At 45.0% G+C, this 20,861-nt stretch overlaps 1 protein-coding gene across 1 annotated transcript in view; it reads right to left on the bottom strand.

Annotated features, from left to right (window-relative positions):
* LOC116218149 (low-density lipoprotein receptor-related protein 1B-like) overlaps positions 1-20,568 on the bottom strand; it is a 33,388-nt gene extending 12,820 nt beyond the window's left edge. The window contains exons 1-6 of the mRNA XM_042702857.1: positions 20,559-20,568; positions 20,184-20,300; positions 14,517-14,597; positions 13,872-14,036; positions 9,019-9,204; positions 3,512-3,907 (exon numbers count right to left, since the gene is read on the bottom strand). Of these exons, the coding sequence (XP_042558791.1) occupies positions 3,512-3,907; positions 9,019-9,204; positions 13,872-14,036; positions 14,517-14,597; positions 20,184-20,300; positions 20,559-20,568 (955 nt within the window). The remainder of the gene's footprint in view (positions 1-3,511; positions 3,908-9,018; positions 9,205-13,871; positions 14,037-14,516; positions 14,598-20,183; positions 20,301-20,558) is intronic.
* Positions 20,569-20,861: the final 293 nt, after the last annotated feature.

Below are 20,861 nucleotides of genomic sequence, written 5' to 3'. Positions count from 1 at the left end.
GCCAGAATTGAGCTTTCTCCGTGGAGCGTTCCGGCTCCGTATTGAGTTTCTCCTGTAGGGGAACCGTCCGACTTTTGGAGGCTCACAGGAATATTTCACGACGAGCATCTCTCTCCGGTTAATCAACCTCCAGAGATGTATGGGATAGGAAAGCCACGAATATAATTGGCTTTTAAACACTCACTCTTTTCACCCAGACGCTTCTCTCTCAGCTGCGCCACTATGACCCGATTAAGATCATCTCAAACCTGTCTAAGACAAACTTTAATTTGCACCCGTCCCCACAGACGATCTAGAAATGGTCTGCCACAGAGACACTGCTTTCACACAGACTTAGTATGTAGTTCTAGTCATTTATTTTAGCTTTCAATTTACGTATGGATGCAGCACACATTCATTCATTCATTCCTTCATTCATTCATTCATTCATTCATTCATTCAGTAATTTAGTATTTATTTATCTGTTCAGGGTGAGATTCTAACTTTGCTTTGTGAATGTAAATGTTAGCCATTGTAAATGATTTTGAGCGTGTTAGGTCATGGGTCATATTTACAACGAGGCACATACACTGGCACACCGGAGTAGCAGCTTTCATAACTATTCTCATGCACAGGTTGGTGCCCTGAAGTCAAAATAGTAGTTTTTTTCACAGGTTATGGTAATTTGTGTGTTTCATGAAGCACATTGTGCTGTCAGCAGTGTTTATGAAAAGAAAAAGGCCATAGATCAAAATGTGAATATGCACTTACTCAAGCTCTTGCACAATAAGAAGCATCTCTATGCCGTGAATCACATCCAACTGCATTTTTGGTCAATCTAGGGATGAGTCTAGCGGTCATCCTTTGGCAAATTGGACAGGAGTGTTTAACATTATGGTGTGCACTTGTAGATCTATTTTCTTTCAAATAAAACGGACTGTTAAACTTTACCACTGGCTTCCTCAGTCATCAGACAGAGGAACAAAGCTGGGGTTCTGCACTGACCAGAGGGACGAGACGGTCAAAGACCCCTTGTACTCCCCCAACTATTTTTCCTATGTTCTCTCTTTAATCCAACATCAGAATTAATATGCTGCCTCCATCTGCTCCTGAGTGCCCGGAGCCTGTCCAGAAAAAAACCCCTACAAATCCCAGAGATGGGAGAGGGAAGAAGACAGACGAGAGAGGAGGAGCAGAGGGATGGGGATTATGTTGTCTTTAGTCATATACACTGTTGAGGATTCTTCGGATTTCACGGCCCGCTGGGTCTACCAAGATACACGGATCACAAAAGCTCAGTTACTTCAGTTCTATCACGATGGGGTGGGAAATGCACTGTAGCTGATGTTGATAGATATCACCTCTCTGGTGACTTTTGGTGGATTTTTAGTCCTGCCCTGTCATACTCCCACAAGAATACTCCCATGACAGAAAAAAAGAAAACATTCCTGTCCTGTCCCAATCCCAGAAGAAAAACTACGGCCCCATCCTGTTCAGGTGTTCCCATTCAATTTTAGGCAATGAATGATTTTTATTTGATGATCTCCAGTGGTGGCAATCAGCCCCCTCCGCCCCCGTAAATTGTGCTCTTACACAGACTCAAAAACGCAATATACAAGACTTCATGGATGCAAGTCAAGGCAATCAACCAGGCTATACCCGCTTTGCGCACAAATCCCCAATTCTAATATCGTTTACAATAAGGCCACTCACACAACTACAAAACCACGCCATTATGCCCTCCAACAGAATCTACACAATCTAACAGTATTTGAACAATTTAAAGACACACGACCACATACACACACTCAGACACACCACAAGCAGACTTGTGTGTAGCTGTTCAATTTCTCATCTCATGCACAGCAGGTCTATCACAATTATTCACAGCACACTAGGGCTGTCAACGAATATTCTAAATTCGAATATATATTCGAATAGTTGTTAAAAATAGAATTTCGAATGTGAAAATTAATATTCGAATGTAAAAAAAAAAAAAAAAAAAAAAACAGCGGCAGCACTGTCTGCTTTGCGGGTGGGCGTGCGCCTGAGATCAGGGACAGGTCACAGGAGTCGCACTGTCTGGCACAGAGTCACTGCTGACAGTTGACTTGCGAGATGCAGAAAGTGCAGAATCCAGCTTGACCGCAGCAGAGAAAGTGATTGTAACCCCCAAACATCTAAAGAGTGATGTCTGGAAATATTTTGGATTTTGGTCAGTTGATGGTAAACTTGTTGAGCCTACAGCTAAAGTAGTGTATACGCTATGTAACCTAGAGTTAGCTTACCATTCAACAACTAGCAACTTGAGGCTACATCTCCACATTTTGGAGATGTAGCCTCACGTTGCTAGTTGTTGAATGGTAACCTAACTCTAGCTTACACACTACTTTAGCTGTAGGCTCAACAAGTTGCCTCACTGCTGACAGTTGACTTGGTGGAAGATGGCAGAAAGTGCAGAACCCTGCTTGACCGCAGCAGAGAAAGTGATTGTAACCCCCAAAAATCTAAAGAGTGATGTCTGGAAATATTTCGGATTTTGGGCAGTTGATTGTAAACTTGTTGAGCCTACAGATAAAGTAGTGTGTAAGCTATGTAAGCTAGCGTTAGCTTACGATTCAACAACTAGCAACTTGAGGCTACATCTCCAAAATGTGCATCCAAGTGAATATGGCATAATATGTGGAACTTCAGCGAAACAGCCACGTCTGGATATTTTGCGCCGTCCGTCACAAGTTCGTTGCCTGCGGCACGACAGGAGGCCTGCACGCAAAAATGGATTTCGTTCATATGCAAGGACATGAGGCCAAACAGTGTGGTGGATGGGATAGGCTTCAGGGAGTTCCGTGAAGCACTGGAACCGAGGTACCGTATCCCTTGTTGTCGTTCATTTAAACCTCTATGCGCAGAGAGCGCGACGGTGCGGGAGAGGCAGAGAGAGGGAGAAAGAAAGAGTGCGTGTGTGCAAGCTCTGCGGTCTTGGCCATTAGTTAATTTACGTATTTTTGTGTAGGTAATATGTTGTTAAATATGTTTAAACTTAAATAAATTACCTATACAAGTAGTTATGTCTCGTTGTATTAATTTGTCCTGTTATTGACGTGCCTAATGCGCAACCAGAAATTCGAATATGTTCGAATATATGTGTTTTTTTAAAGCGAATATTCGAACGTCATTTTTTAGCAATTTTGACAGCCCTACAGCACACGTGGGCTACGGGGCTTTGAGCTGTAAATCAGGGGCAGATGGTGGCACGTTGGCAAGGAGGGGAGCGGGTACAAAGCTAACTGCTCAGCTACTTTGACACACACTGTTATATGACTGACTGCACCATTAGTCATGAGTCAGGTGATCCTCCATTAAACCATGCCTCCTGAGTGTGCCTCTGAGTTTCTTAATAGTGTGTGCATGTGAGTGTGTGTGTGTGTGTGTGTGTGTGTGTGTGTGCGTGTGTGTGTGTGTGTGTGTGTGCGTGCTTGGGTGTGAGTGTGTGTATGCACGCACGCACGTGTGTGTTCTTGATCTCTCTTACCGCAGAAGGGCCCCTCATCCGAGTGGTCAGCACAGTCTCTGCGGCCGTTGCAGATGCGCTCGGGGGGCAGGCAGATAGACGTGTCGTTGGCACAGGGGTGGCGTGGGGGTTTACACGCGGGCACCTCGCAGCCCTCCTCGTCCGAGTGGTCCTCGCAGTCGTGGTCGCCGTCACACACCCAACTGCGGCTGATACACTTCCCTGAGAGGAGAGAGGGAGGGGAGGTGAGGGAGCAGGGGGGATAGGTGAGGACACTGAGGTTTCTGGGAAAATGTTCTCTCGCAAAGCCTCGGGGCTTTTTTTTTGTTTTGGTTCGGTTTGTTTTTGTATCATTTCTCTGAGTTGGAAAACGTTCATCCGTGCGACCGCTTGGGCCAACTCGCATCTGTTGCGGTTAAGATGATCCGTCGAGATCATTTTTCTCATAGATAGTATCTAAAGGTATTGAGAATCCCTGTAATTTAATACTAGCGTTCTTAAGCGATGCTGAGCTGATGGGGCCTGTCCAGTGAAACTAATGAGGGTGTAACGGATCAGTGGCTCCCTACTATTCTTCGATAGAAGTGGTCATGGCTGAAGAACACAGATATTATCAAATTTAGAAAAACATCACATTATTTGACCTGGAATAAAAAAAATATGTGAGCATCTCCTAGCAACCAGACAGAGGAGGGAATGGGGCGAATAAAGCATGGCTGAGCCGAGGTGAAATGTAAGTGTGTGTGTGGGGGGGGGGGGGGGGGATTGGCGGAAGGGAGGGAAAAAAGCACTTGAACTGCCACAGCTCCTGGTGTGGCAGCCTACTTTCACTTTAATCTCTTATCGATGCTGAGGATGTGAGAGAGAAGTCACTCTGCCTACTGTTCAATAGGCCATAATGAAAAGAACTATTTCAAAAGACAGTTCTTTTAGGGCTGCTGAGGCAGCGGGGCGAGGCCGAGGCCAAGGCTGCACAATGAATGCCGAACAGACTCGGAGGTAAACGTGACAAAACAACCACACAAGGCCTCGTCTCGGAAAAAGCACCCAGATCATTCTAACTTTAGGAGAGGCAGAATGAAAAGTCACAGAAGAAAGGTTGCAACTCTGTGGTACAGAGGATGCACTGCAATGAGAGACAGAGAGTGAGAGTGAGAGTGAGAGAGAGAGTGAGAGTGTGTGAGAGAGAGAGAGAGTGAGAGAGAGACATAGAGTGAGAGTGAGAGTGAGAGAGAGTGAGAGAGAGTGAGAGAGAGAGAGAGAGAGAGAGAGAGAGAGGAGAGTGAGAGTGAGAGTGAGAGTGAGAGTGAGAGTGAGAGTGAGAGAGGCTGGCAGACGAATAGAGAGACACTAATCTTGCACAGACACACACACACACACACACACACACACACACCACTAACTCACACACACACACACACACAAACTCACACACACCACTAACTCACACACACCCTCCCAACCTCCACCTGATCCATCCTGGGCCGAGAGAGCCTCTGACAAGCCAGGCCTGCTCAGAGTTAGAGACATGTGGCTCCTATTCTGGAGAGTCCTGAGAAAAGCAGCCTAAACACTCCTCCTGAAAGCATCATAAATAGTGTGTGTGAGAGAGAGAGAGAGAGAGAGAGAGAGAGAGATGAGATGAGATGAGGCTCTTTAGAAGCTCTGCGGCACTCCATAACTTCAATGTCATAAAACCCTGTGCTGAGTATTTTCTTGCAGAGACAGACATGAATTCAGCACTTCACTTGCGCGTTCCCAGTCTGTAGAGAATGCATTAAAAATGGTGGTCTAGAAGTCACACTGTCAATGAACCAGCAAAGCTATGCCTACTGCCAGGTTTGGATCAACTCCTAACTAACTATCTTAACTAACTCTCCTAACTAACTCTCCTAACTACTCTCCTAACTACTTTCCTAACTACTCTCTAAGTACACTCCTACCTTCCACAATTCCCCTGTGCCCAGTCACAAAATACAAGACTAAACAGACGCAGACAGACACACACATGGGAAGCCGTCCGAGAGCCCAAACAGAATGGGTATTTCTTACGCCCCAATGCCAACACTGCGCCTTTAATGATGTTTTTCTAAACAAAGCTCGGGATGAACCCATAGGGATGATTGACAGCCATCACTCACCCCACTTTCCAGGAGATTTAAACCCTCCTTACCTGTCCACCACATCACGCGTTCCATTCCTCCCCATTCTCCTCCTTTTCACTAGTTGCTCTAAGCTCCTTATTACCCCGTATCCATAGCAGCCACCGCTCACACGCAATCTCTGCTCCAGGCATCCCAGGACCACGGCCAGCTACCAAGCCAGCGTGCTTATTATCAGCGCTCTAAATCAAGCATCGCGATGGGCCAACTAGTGGAATAGATGGATCCACACATATACTGCATACAACAGTAAATACATACAAATAGACAGTTCTGACATGTGCCTAAAGGTTTTGATCAAAGGAGCACTAACACTAACACCATTCAAAGTTCTACATAAAATAAAATAAAAAAAAACACTTTCACTTTACCACTCCCCACGAGATCATCACACCCCATGGTCCACTCATCACAAAAAAACAAAAAAACATTGGTCCACTCATTAAAAAACACACACACACACACACACAGAGATATTCAGATATGTCAGGAATTCTCATTATAAGCTAATGACATGGCCTCAACCGCAGCACCAGCGGAGCGGGAAGAGCGGGGTTCATTTTGGTCTTTGGTCTTGTCTGCATAATGTACTCCACAGGCCCCTGTCATCAGTGAGAGATGGTGTGTGAGTATGTTTGTGTGTATGTGTGAGTGTGTGTGTGTGTGTGTGTGTGTGTGTGTGTGAGTGTGTGTGTGTGTGTGTGTGTGTGTGTGTGTGAGTGTGTGTGTATGTGTGAGTGTGTGTGTGTGTGAGTGTGTGTGTGTGTGTGTGTGTGTGTGTGTGTGTGTGTGTGTGTGTGTATGTGTGTGTGTGTGTGTGTGTGTGTGTGTGTGTGTGTGTGAGTGTGTCATTGGCCCTGCATAATGTACTCCACAGGCCCCTGTCATCAGTGAGAGATGGTGTGTGAGTATGTGTGAGTGTGTGTGAGTGTGTGTGTGTGAGTGTGTGTGTGTGTGTGTGTGTGTGTATGTGTGTGTGTGTGTGTGTGTGTGTGTGTGTGTGTGTCATTGGCCCTGCATAATGTACTCCACAGGCCTCTGGCTGGGGGTAATTGCCTGCAATCACTTATCTCCCCATCTGACATGACACCATGCTAAATAAATCGGTGGGCTTATGATAATGTTTGTGACGTGACGCACCACTGTCTTTTCATCGTCTGTCAATACGCCACACTGATGCACTGTTGAGTGAGAGGGGTCACGCGGGGGTCGATCTCGTTTGCGTGCCTATCTAAACTTGTGCTGACCTTGACCGGAGCTAACGTGCAGCTGCACTCTCAAACTGGAGCCGACCTGACCTTTGACCTGACCTCTGACCTGACCAACGTCTGAACTGGGTTTGGTCCAGATCCAGCGAATGGCCACAACTCTCCCCAGACTGTTGTATGCATGACAAAGAGACGGCCATTTGGTCCACTCTTAGCTTAGAATGGCAATAGCACCATGATGCAACTTGGATCTGTATCTCCCTGTGTTTCTGTGGTGTCCCTCTGTTTCTGTATTACTGTGTTTTCTGTGTGTTTCTGTATGTTACTGTGTTTTCTGTGTGTTTCTGTGTGTTCCTGTGTTTCTGTGTGTTCCTGTGTTTCTGTGTTCTGTGTTTCTGTGTGTTTCTGTGTGTTCCTGTGTTTCTGTGTGTTGTGTTTCTGTGTTTCTGTGTTTTGTGTTTCTGTGTGTTCCTGTGTGTTCCTGTGTTTCTGTGTGTTGTGTTTCTGTGTTTCTGTATTGTGTTTCTGTGTGTTCCTGTGTTTCTGTGTGTTCCTGTGTTTCTGTTGTGTTCCTGTGTTTCTGTGTTTCTGTGTGTTCCTGTGTTTCTGTGTGTTCCTGTGTTTCTGTGTGTTGTGTTTCTGTGTTTCTGTATTGTGCTTCTGTGTGTTCCTGTGTTTCTGTGTGTTCCTGTGTTTTGTGTTTCTGTGTGTTCCTGTGTTTCTGTGTGTTCCTGTGTTTCTGTGTGTTCCTGTGTTTCTGTGTTTCTGTATTGTGTTTCTGTGTGTTCCTGTGTTTCTGTTGTGTTCCTGTGTTTCTGTGTGTTCCTGTGTTTTGTGTTTCTGTGTGTTCCTGTGTTTCTGTGTGTTCCTGTGTTTCTGTGTTTCTGTATTGTGTTTCTGTGTGTTCCTGTGTTTCTGTGTTTCTGTGTGTTCCTGTGTTTCTGTGTGTTCCTGTGTTTCTGTGTTTCTGTATTGTGTTTCTGTGTGTTCCTGTGTTTCTGTTGTGTTTCTGTGTTTCTGTGTGTTCCTGTGTTTCTGTGTGTTCCTGTGTTTCTGTGTTTCTGTTGTGTTTCTGTGTTTCTGTGTGTTCCTGTGTTTCTGTGTGTTCCTGTGGCCCGACTGCTACAGCAATGTGCTAACAACACCAAGATCATGGGTTTAATACCCAGGGAACACTCATGCTGATGAACATGTACATCTCTACTGCACTGTACTGAAGAGCACCGATGAGAGACACAGGACCCTCCTCTAGCCCCCCCCCCCCCCCCACACACACACACACACCCACACACAAACCCACACACACCACTAACTCACACACACCCTCCCAGCCTCCACCTGATCCATCCTGGGCCGAGAGAGCCTCTGACAAGCCAGAGGCCTGCTCAGAGTTAGAGACATGTGGCTCCTATTCTGGAGAGTCCTGAGAAAAGCAGCCTAAACACTCCTCCTTGAAGTCTCGTAAATAGTGTGTGTGGGAGGAAGAAGAGAGATGAGACGAAATGAGACGAGACTCTGGAGATGAAATGAGCTCTGAGCTACGAGGTGAAATGAGCCCATAAAACCCCTGGGCTGCATATTTTTTCATTTATACCCAGACACATGTAGTTATCTCAGGAGGGGACAGTAACGCATTCCACATAACGTCTGTAGCAACGCAGGTGTAGGTGCACAACACATGATAACTGACAGTAAACGCACAGACATTTAGAGAGGTGCACAATACATGATAACTGACAGGAAAATACTGACTTCACTGAAACACGTTCAGTTGTTGAGATGTGGTGGCACATGCATTTACATTTCACATTGACGTTTATTTGTTTAGCGCACACACACACACACACACACACACACACACACACACACACACACACACACACACACACACACACACACACACTTCTATCCAAAGCAAGCTGCAGTACAGCACTTTCTCCTCAGTGTGGTTTTATTAACAGAATAAAAGATGAAGTGTTAATACATCGCTCACTCTCCTACATCAATCGTGCGGATCCTCATTGTCACGGCCTGGGCAAGTGGCCAACTCTGGAAAAGGACTGGCACAGATCTGGGATCAGTGCACAGCTCCAGTCAGCAGCAGTGTGGGGAATCCTCCAGCCAGGAGGACAGGGCAGGGCAGGGCAGGGGCACATACCTGAGAGTTTACAGGTGAACTTGGCCTGGGGGTCACAGACGCGGCGGGTGCCTTGGCAGTGTGTCTCGTCGCTGGCATCCTCGCAGTCCTTGTCCCCATCGCAGCGCCAGCGCTCAGGGATGCAGGTGCCGTCGGCGACGCAGTGGTACTCCCCCTCACCGCACTCACTCACCGGAGCCGTGGCCACTGGGATTATACACACACACACACACACACACACACACACACACACACACACACACACACACACACACACGGACAGTGAGAGAAAGAGAGAGAGAGAGAGAGAGATGAGTATTCCTTTGAAACACATCCCCGCTGTTCGCTGAAGGAGCTCGTTCAAGGCCGTCTCCCTGAGGAATGTCTTCCTCTCAGGTGAGCCCATTCATTTCACCCTGCCTGGCCGGCTGTCAGCGTCCCCTGCCACAGGTAAACATCCAGCTCAGGTGAACCCATTCATTTCACCCTGCTTGGCTGGCCGTCAGAGTCCCCTGCCACAGGTAAACATCCAGGCCAAACATCTCCATGATTAGCATCGTGTGACTCGGCCAGGAAGGGCTGACATTTCTACCCAGAGGTGGCAGTGTTACCTGGCCGCTGTGCTGGCGCGACGAGGGGGCAGGCTTGTGCCAGCCGTGCTGAGTGAGGTTGGCACAGATGCCCCTGTCTGTCAACATGGGACAGAGGAGGAAGGGAAGTGGGGCAACAATAAACCTGGCAGGAAATGAATGTGTCTTTCACTCTATGTCTCTCTTTTCCAGCTCGCTCTCCCTTCTTCTCTCACTGTGGCAGTCATGTGGGTACAGACTGGTTGGACAGGAGTGATTTGTGGTAAAGATGGCCATCTTAAATTCTCATAAGGCCAAGAAATGGATTTGAGAACTATGTTAAGGCCTTTAGTGGTGACAAGAATAGTGGTTGAGTCTGGGTTTTATTGATAAACGGACAACTTGGCTCGGTTCCGGGAAAATGGTAGCTAAGCTAGGCTCTGATAGGCTTATATTTGGCTGCTGATGTAGGTAGGCTAGGCTCTGATAGGCTTGTATTTGGCTGGTGGTGTAGGCTGATTTGTTGTTGGTGGTGTGTGATGGTTTTTACATAAAGACAAAGTCAGTCTCTTTCTTAATATCCTCATCTGTGTCTACCCTGTTCAAGGTGTCTCACTCTTTCTGTTTTCTGTCTTTACATCTTTCTTTATTCCTTTCTTTATATCTTTCTTTCTCTCACATTTTTCCTCTGTCTTAATCTCTCTTTCTCTCTATCTCTCTCTCTCTCTAACCCTACCCCTTTCTGCCTCTCTCTCACAACCTCTCTCAAATCTTCCCGAGCACAAATTGAATCGCCAGAAGACATTCTTCACCCAGATTAAAAGCCCTCCACCTCATCAGTGACAGCAGGCTCTGTGAACAGGAGAACAGGAGCCTCACTCTCGTGTCCTAACAATCTCAAGCAGCCCATTATCAACCTAAATGTGATTAATACACCAACCGACAAGAGCCATCCTTAGCGTGGGATAGCGTAGGATAGGAGAGCACGTACTGTACTGCTTCCTGACAGGAAATATGTGTTGTCTTGTGGTCTTAACAAACACCCACACAGTCAATTTTCCAGTATCATAAATGTTTAGTCATACAAAAACAAAATGAAAATGAAAAACAATTTAACAAATCAACAGAGGTTCATCAACCCGTATATCAGTTATCAGATAACATATCATCATGTCAGCCAGAAGCATACAGTGAGCCCACTGAGAATCTTGGCTGAGGGAGCTTGCTCGCTCTCTCACAGACAGAAGGTCTTTGGCTGACCACACAGCTGGGATGATTAGAAAGCTGGGACTCTTCACAGTGAATGAGGCCCTGAGAGAGTGTCTGAGGAGGGAGCCTGATGGATGGTGTTCACAGCCCGGTGACAAGCCAGTGAAATGTAAGTGTCTGAGGAAGATCAAAGGCTTCAAATCCAGCAGGGTCCCTCCCTTACCAGAAGAAAGCCCTGATTAAACCCACTTAGCAACAGAACACGGCGTCAGGCGCAGAAGCCTCCCAGCTCATATATTATGTGTAAATCAATAGAGTGGCAAACCCCTTTATACAGTGTGTGTGTGTGTGTGTGTGTGTGTGTGTGTGTGTGTGTGTGTGTGTGTGTGTGTGTGTGTGTGTGTGTGTGTGTGAAACATTTTTTAAATGTTCTTATAGGATCAGTAATGGTTGAAGCTTAAAGCTACAACTCAAGCCTAGCGGATTCATCTCCACCATGTCAGGACTACAGCTGTCACTCTAGATATGTGCATGTTTTCTCCCTGTCTTGGGATGTGCTCAGCTACAGGTCTCTTCAAAGGACCCTTGTGAATTATTGCCTTAAAATAGTGACCACCTGTAGTACAACTGATACAAAGTAAAAACGCTATGAATATTAATACTAATAATTACACCCACTTCTCTTTTGGCAGCGCCTACTTCACAGAGACATGTGGACATCTATGTGCTTTCAAACTCTGATCAAATCATCAGCAGCTGTTCAGACCCATCTGTTTAAGTGATTTATGCCGAACTAAAACAGAAACGTCACGTAAAAGTTAAAAAAAAAGATTTTAAGAGTTCAGCTCACTAACTGGTTTGGAAACTGTGGGAAGAAGCCAGATCAGATACAGTCACAGAAACTAAATTACAATTAAGGTGCTTTGCTCAAAAAACATGTCCAGGTATATGCTCACAGCATGTCTATAAACAACAACACATCATTTGTGGTAGAATCAGAGAGGTATTCTTCTTCTTGCCTCTTATTCTTAAAAACTTAGTTTTTTTTCTTTGTGTTGTTCTGTGATTTATAAAGGTTTGCACTGACAGCTATGACATAAAGGTTTGAATAAGCACTCCCAATGGAGAATGATATGAAACAAAATAGGATGTGTCTTTTTTATCTTCTTCTTCCGTTCTACTGACAGTGAATACTAGCTGTTGCCTAGACCTTCTGATCATACCCCAAAGCACTGATAGCCCACTTTAGATGCAGAGTAGCATGGGAAAGTTGACTGATTCAACATTTATTGTGGCGTCTTTGCACTGCTCTTTAAAAATAAATACACAGCTACTCTCTTCAGCAAACACATTAATGTGTCAGTGCGTGTGTGTGTGTGTGTGTGTGAGAGAGAGAGATAGAGAGAAAGAGTAAGAGTAAGAGAGAGAGATGTGAAAACAGAGAGTGAGACACCTTGAACAGGGTAGACACAGATAAGGATGTTAAGAAAGAGACTGAATTTGACTTTTTGTAAAAACCATCAAACATCAACAACAACAAATCAGCCTACATCACCATCCAAATGCAAGCCTATCAGAGCCTAGCCTACCTACATCACCAGCCAATTAGAGCCTAGCTTACCTACATCACCAGCCAAATACAAGCCTATCACAGCCTAGCCTACCTACATCTCCAGCCAATCAGAGCCTAGCTTACCTACATCACCAGCCAAATGCAAGCCTATCAGAGCCTTACCTACCGTTTTCCCTGGAACCGAGCCAAGTTGACCGTTTATCAATAAAAGAGAGAGAGAGAGAGAGAGAGAGAGAGAGAGAGAGAGAGAGAGAGAGAGAGCCCATATGTATATCTGTATCTGCATCTGTATATGTGTAAAGGCAAGTCGGAATGCATGCATGTCGGGGTGGTTGTGTATGTGTATGTATCCTTTGCATGTTGAGGTTGAGTTGAGGGTAACTGGGTAGAGATTGCTGGCTGATGTCGGAAAAAAAATTGCAAGTTCCACAGTGCATTGTTGTGACTGCTATGAGACCAGACATGGTGTTGAATTCTGAGTGTGAGCGCATTGTTTACGTTGAGTTAAAGATTCCCTTTGAAGATGCAGTTGAGGTAAAATTTGAAAGGAAGAAGCTAAAGTATGTGGAACAGGTAGCGGAAGCGAGGGAACGAGGTTGGCAAGCACACAAAAGACCAGTTGAGATAGATGTTAGAGGCTTTGTAGCTAATAGAACCACAACCCTTCTGTCGGATTTTGCGAGCAAGCAAGTGGTTGTAGCAAGTGGTCCTGAATTAACCTGTACTGAGATATGTGAAATCTTGTCGAGGTATGCTTTGAGGTGTATCTGTTGTTGTCTCTGGTAGTGACAGGTATCCTAACCCATCATAAGTATGCAGGGGGATGAGCCTGGGACAGCAGACACCACTGTTGAGCCTTCTGGAGGTGTCGCGGGTCTAACTCAATGAAACACAGATGAAAGGAAGGTGCCTGCTTGGAAACCCCAGTTAAATGGCGACAGTGGTACAGGAGGTAGCGAAGTCGTTTAGTAATCAGAAGGTTGCTAGTTCGATTCCCTGTCGAAGCGTCCTTGAGCAAGACACTGAACCCCTAATTGCTCCTGATGGGGTGTGCCATCAGTGTAAATGTAAAAAATGTGTATACATCCTTGTAAGTCGCTTTGGATAAAAGCGTCTGCTAAATGACTAAATGTAAATGCTCATGAAGGCAACTTTGTTGTTGTATCCTGCTGCTCAGGTTCTGTTGTTGTGTTAAGCAGTTGTGGGCTACAGGCAGTTGTAGCATGTTGTTCTGGGAGGAGAGAGAGCCTTTATGGATCCCAGGAACAGCAGGTGGTGTCAGTTGTTGGGTTAGGGTGTTGGGTATGAGTACTTGCATGTGAGAGTGAAAGGGTTTCACACTTGATTTTTTTTCCAACCTTGATTGTCTGTAGATGACGATTTGCGCTAATTTCTTTGGATTGGCTGCAACCAAATTTGGCCGTGTTACGCCTCATACGTTAAATATGTCTATGCATATAAATCATTTGTGTGTGTGTGTGTGTGTGTGCGTATTTGTGTGTAGTACATGTGTGTGAACTGACCTGTGCCCTTGCATGTGCCGTTCTCATCGCTGAGGTCTCCGCAGTCGTTGTCCCCGTCACACACCCAGTGCTCTGGGATACACTTCCCACTGTGGCACTGGAACTGGGCGTTGGAGCAGGCATGGACGCAGCCCAGCTCATCGCTGCCGTCCCCACAGTCATCCTCTGCAGCCCCGAAGGAGAGGCAGGGACACACACACACACACGAACACACACACACACACACACACGAACGCACACACACACACACACACACACACACACACACACACACACACACAGACACACACACAGACACACACACACACACACACACATATAGAATAGTAATTACTAATGCATTTTGGCTTCATGCAGTCCTGGAGTCAGAGAGTGCATACTAATATAATTGCTATACTTCACACTTCAGACATGACAGATAAAGATAGTCCTCCATCTCAGATATTCTATTTTTTTTATTATTATTTTACAGCTTTTTCTTGGTCTCAATTCACTAAGAGAGACCTGGACCTTGAACCTGAGAGATGTGCTTCTGGAACTGTACATATGGGGTTTAAACAAGCATGTGTGTGTGTGTGTGTGTGTGTCTGTGTGTGTGTGTCTGTGTGTGTGTGTGTGTGTGTGTGTGTGTGCGTGTGTTCTCACCTGAATCGCAGTGCCATTTCACGCTAATGCATTTGCCATTGGAGCAGCTGAACTGTGTGAGTGGTTCACATGTAGGGAAAACTGGAACAGGAAGAAAATGACAGAGAGTCTTAATAACAGGTTAATAACACATTTATAGCAGATGCACTGACCCTTAATTACAAGGCAATAACATATTCCACTTTGCTAGTTCATAATCAGGCCATCTTATGATAAGATTCACATGGAGAAGGGTTTTTAATGTGATTATTATCAAACCATGACGTTTATGCACAGCTTTGTCACATTCAGGAGTCTTACTCCTTTTCCATTCACAGATGGTCAAATACAAGCAGTGGAAAACCAAGACATGGTGGAAAAATATAAAGGATAAAAAAAAGTAACTGTACTGCACAGATTTAGGAAATCAGGACTTCATACAGTTGGCGACACCTCTGCCATCCCTAGAGCCCAGCTTGAGCAGATTTGGCCCAATATGTTAACACACACACACACACACACAGCTGACGCGGAGGCTAACTCGGCGTAGCGGCACAGCCCGCAGACACTCCAGCGTCGACGGAGACGGAGCGAGAGTGCTTTTCACGGCGGCCGCGCACGCAAGCTCACTCTCTCGTTGGGTTTTGATTTAAGCAAGCCGAGCGTGAACTTTAATTACCCCGCGCGATGTCGGTGTTTGTGCCCGGGCAAGCGAGGCGGAGTTAAGCCTCACCATAGGAAACATAAATGAAAATGTACTGCTACATTTCACAGCTGAGCCTGAACCCGAGCCCGCGCCTTCTGAGCCACAGATAAGACGTGTGCAGCCGAGATGCGAGCCTCAGATTTACTGCTCGTTTTATGCACGTCCTTTCTTCCAACACACAAGGGAAGAAAAAAGGAAGCAATAGAACTTTTTTTTCTTCCTGTCAGCACTCATTTGAGAATCTGCAGCGAGATGGGACACTTTAATGCCACTCTAAAGACAGAAATATGGCCTTCCGGAAGGCACAGTGCAGAACAATTACAAAAATTCAGACTATTAAAGTAAAAGGGATATTTAGAGTGTTTTAAAACTTTCTTTTTTGCCGATTTAGTGGTTCTGACAACAAAAGAAAACTTTGTTAAAAGAAATAGATTTCAAAGGTTAATAGCCAATAAAAAAAAGTTTAATAACAGTACCAAAGATGGACATGGACATGGATGATATGGCTAACACAGTATGCGCACACCATTGCAAAATGAACCCCCAGCCCAGTGTTTCAAATGTGCGGACATCTGCATGAAAATGTAATCATCTTGGCAGCCCACACAAATTAGCATTGTTTAGAAAAGGCACTGAGGGCCACGTACGCGTTTCTTAAAACAAATACCACACAAGACTCAAAGCTCTCACAGAGGCACCCTTGACGAAACACAGTGAGGCGATTCATTATTCAGGGGAAATTTAAATCCTGGCTCTCGTGACATCACGTTTAATTTCCTTGTAATTTAACAAATTAAATATGCATGGCCCCTTGCTTCCTCTCAGTCGGCCTGGCAGTGTGAACGCCTGCAGTGTAGACCTGCAGGGTGGCCTGCATGTTAAATTAAGTTCAAGCACAGACTCTATAAAGCAAAGCTTGAAAAAAAATATGACAAAGGGCCATATTTTCAGCACTGAATGAAGAAAACAACAGCTTTCTCTACCCCCTCTCTCTCTCTCTCTCTCTCTCTCTCCACATTCCCTCTCTTGCTCATAATTAGAGAAAGTTCTGCTCGCCTCGATGCAGTGTTTTATTGGAGTAATGATTTTTCAGGGGGTAATCTGTCCCAATCGTCTTGTATATAATTACATTGCTATGTACCCCTTACATTCATACAAAAACAAAATGCCAGTATGGCAATACCAGATGACAAATGGATTATGTTTGACCTATAAAACACCTCTCTAATTGGGCTGATGCTTTCCAGATCATGTCTGCACCACGCAATATCTTAGAATTAATATCACATGGATTATCGCCTCTTAAAATGCGATCCAGGATCCCTCTGTCACAGGACTGGTGTAATCCTTTACAAACATCAAATAATATCAAACATAACTAAAGTATTTTCATCTGACCTTGTAGTTTAGGGATACCTTTACATTGTTGTCACTAGTGTACCCTCATTGTAGCTTTGTCTCTACTAAAGGAACTCGGTGTCCTTCCAGGCAAAGCCAGCAAGGTCAGACGGAGAGAGAGAAAAAAACTGCCGTGTCATCGTCTCTCCCCAAACCGCTCTCATAAATGCGTGAGTCAAGCTGCACAAAGGCCACAGCATTGTGGCGGTCCATGCCAAGGCCACTTGCTAATTGCACTGGCGAGTGCTTGAGAGCTCCTCGTCAGGTCAAAGGTCAAATAGAGAGGCACCGCGCCCGACCTCCTCATTAGAGTGGGCGGCTGCTGTCTTATTTACAACGAGTGGCGGAGCATCGGCGATGTTCAATTACAGCGACCCAGGAGCCCCTGCCGACTCTAGCTTCGACCCAGGGGCCCCTGCCGGCTCTAGCTGCTTATGGGTGGCAGGGGCTTTGATATCCTAACAAGGTTTGAGGGTGTTAGGAAGCGTGTTTAACCCTCAAAAGGTTGGCTCTCAAGGTGTCTCACAAAAACAAAAGCTCTAATGCAACCAGCCGTAATGATTGGCTGAGACTGAGCAGTCCACTGTAGGGGCTTGTATTGTAAAACTGTCCAAGGAAGAAGGTGTGTGGTAAGAAGTTGGTTTCAACTGTGTTGGCCATCTGCTGAAGATAACGTAAGTTTCTGCGACAGGCACCCATACTTGACAAGACTAGATTGTTGAAGTCAACAGTCAATAAGTCATGATACTTGCAATGGTATGTATGGAACAACCAACCAACAAGGAAGGTCATGTGCTCCAGTCAAACACTCTCTTGTCTTTATTATTGCTTAAGAAATATATCTATTACGGGGGTGCTCAACTGTAAGAGAAACATACACTACATGCACTACAGGACATGGTTCCTAAGCAAAAGAAATTGTTATTCAATATATACACATCTGTCTAGGACAGGGGTCGGCAACCTGCGGCTCCGGAGCCGCATGCGGCTCTTTAGCCCCTCTGCCGTGGCTCCCTGCAACTATATATTTTTTATATTTCGTCAACTAAACGAGGGGCCGCAATTGCGCTACCGTGAGCCGCGCGCTGGACTCCGAGTCGGGGGGTGGGGGGTGGTGGAGGGAGTTGAATGACAAAGCTCCGTTGATTTTTGGCCTCTGCATGTGGCTAATCAGTAGGATCTAAATATTTAACCGGTGGTATGTGGCATCAGGAAGTACATGCCACATGCAGGAGGCGGGACATGCCAGTAAACCGCCAATCAGCAGCTTTGCCCATTGACAGCCAAGTGCACGAACGAATACTGAGCGAGAAGTGTTTACAGGATTAAATTAACGTTCGTAGTCAAAATGTTATTTAGCTGCAAGCTAATAAATGTTGTGGTAGACCTACCGTGTGTTGAATATTAAAGTTTCAGTACGTATAACATTATAGTTTGATGAACGATAACAAGCTCCTTTTACAGTCAAGTAGGCTATTGCTTTTACCATATGCATTTGGAGTCCTGTCCATCTTTGGATCCACATACTTATGCGAGCAGATTTTCTCAAATATGAACTATGTAAAATCTAAATATCGCTCGCGCCTCACAGATGTTAGCCTGCAATCCTGTGTAAAGATGAAAGTCACGTCCTACAGCCCCGACATAGACAAGCTCAGCAGTGATGTTCAGAAACAGAAATCACATTAAACAGGTGAGAACACTATCATTTAATAGGCTATTATTTTGCACAAATATATACAGTATATATTTTAGAACCTGAGCTGTTGTGTTGTTTTTTTCATGTTCAGACTCGATGGTTGATTGCTGTAGGTGGCTGAGGAAAAATCAAGAGGATGACAACAAACCTATGTTTACCTGTTTATATGTTCTATATTATATGTTCTATATGTTTATACTTATTATACTCGTTCTATATGTTTTATTTATTTCAAAGTTATTCATCGTTAGAACAGCAATAAAATGTTCTTCAACAATTTTCTCTTTGTTGTTTTATAATTTCATAAATGCAACAAACTAGAGATCTTTTACAGTGTGTCACAAAAAAAAAAAAATGTGAAATGAAAATATTGTTATAAAAATTATCAGGGCCGCTCCTTAAACCCACACATTCCATGGGGTAGCGCAATTACGGTACCGTGCGGTGCGCCGTGGATCCTCATGAGTCAGCGTCTTGGGGGGGGGGGGGGGGGGGGTGAAAAAGTTTGCGGCTCCAAATGATTTTTTTTTGGTGGGAGAGATACCAAAATGGCTCTTTTGATACAAAAGGTTGCCGACCCCTGGTCTAGGAGCAAGCTCTAGTGACCTTCAATGTCAAACACAAACAAACAAACACATTTCCTTTCAAACACACACAGCATGGAATTGAAGTGATTCACAAATCAACAAGTTTCAGCAAATACAAAACACCCTCTATACATCTATATAAAGCTCTATATACTGTATCTCAAAAAGATTACATAAAGCTAGGCTTCACGTGAACAAAAGCCCCGATATGTGGCCTTCAACAAGAACAGCATTGGCCCACCGTACACCATAGGACTGTTTTTAAAGAGGCCTCCACTCTTTTCCCTTGAAGAAAAAAGGAAAGAAGCACGCTGACCTGCGCTCTGTGTATTTCAAAATGTTTTATAGCCGTCTGCTGAAAAGCCCCATATTCCGTAAGATGTGTCTCCACAAAGCACCGGAGCCTGTGAACTTGCACAGACCTCACCTTCTGCAGCCTTCTGCCACAGACTTCAAACCCGTCAAACAGCACTTTAGATCCCAGCTTTAACATATGGATGTACCCAGACCCTCAAGCTATTACTCATCACTCAAAGCATTCCTGCATTCCATTCCTTCTTTCCTCTTGCTTTTTTTAATCCGTTTCCTAAAATCTTTTTTAAAAAGGACAACGTCTCTTAAACCACTTAGTGCTCCCAATACAGACCATGGCTGGGTGTTCGCTTTCATGTTCTTCTGACCATGTTCTGGCCATCCATGAGGCCAAAAAGAAAGTAAGAAACACCAAAGTAAATGGGGCTTTTCATTTGAATGAATAGAATAAATAGAAAATGTGTTAACATGAAACTCACTACATACTGTATATGTCCTGTCTGCATATGATCACCGTTCAAACTCGCCACTTGCGATTGGCTTGCCTCTGCTAACAGCTCCAAAACATGTACGTCACATGTACTGCATGTGTTCATCACTCAAAGTCACTGCATGCTAATCCCATCTACAATAATTGCTCATTAGCCTGTACTGCAGGTTTTACCCAGTCCCCTTCACCACATGTTTACGAGGCCCATATTCATTAACTGCTCAGTGTGACCACTTGTTATTTGTGTTTATGTTTATTTATGTTTATGTGTATTTGTGTTTATGTGTACCTGGCATGTCTGTGTTGGCAGCGCCAGCTCGCCCCACACGTACTGTATGTCCCATCCACATGGACTAGTCAGTCTCGGCAACATGTCGTTAGCCTGTCCTGCATGTTTTTATCACCATATGTCTGAGGCTCATTTTCATTAGCGGCTCAGTGCGACCACTTGTTCTCCGCTCGTAGGCACCTGCGTGCGTTCAGCGCTCACACTCACCACAGGACGGTGGCTCGTCGGAGTTGTCGCCGCAGTCGTCGTCCCGGTCGCAGGCCCAACTGACAGGGATGCAGCGCCCGTTCAGACAGGGGTATGTGTTAGCCTGACAGGTCTGAGCTAGAACACAACAGATTGCACGCTCGCATTGAGAAAGAACACAACAGGTCGCATGCTTGCATTGAGATAGAACACAATAGGTCGCATGCTCGCATTGAGATAGAACACAACAGATCGCATGCTCGCATTGAGATTACCGTGCTGCGCTATCTTAAAAGACAACAGATTACATCCTGTTAAGATACATCCTGTATATATCATATGAAATTTCATTAACTTATTTTGTCTTCTTTCTCATTTAAGATCAGTGCTTCTGACATGCAGACATCTGGATGCAATTTAACTTTGTCTGGTCTGCTTCCTTTTTCGGCTTAACCTTTTGCTGCTGAAGATGCTGAGATGAGGAAATGTCATTATAATTTACTTGCTGAGGGAGAAACTTTCCCTAAGAGTTGCAAAAAGTTTGGAAGGCTCATAAATACTGTCTCCATTGTTACAGCTATATTACATTATATCATCGTATCACTGTATCATCTTTTGGAAAGTACTGTCCAAATATGAGCTGTATTCTTCCCATATGATTCATCCGGAGTTCCACAATGGTGCAGTTTCCTACAGAGT

Source organism: Clupea harengus, chromosome 21, assembly GCF_900700415.2.
Source record: "Clupea harengus chromosome 21, Ch_v2.0.2, whole genome shotgun sequence".
In the NCBI taxonomy this organism is placed as follows: domain Eukaryota; kingdom Metazoa; phylum Chordata; class Actinopteri; order Clupeiformes; family Clupeidae; genus Clupea; species Clupea harengus.
This window is presented reverse-complemented; position numbering and strand designations above follow the sequence as displayed.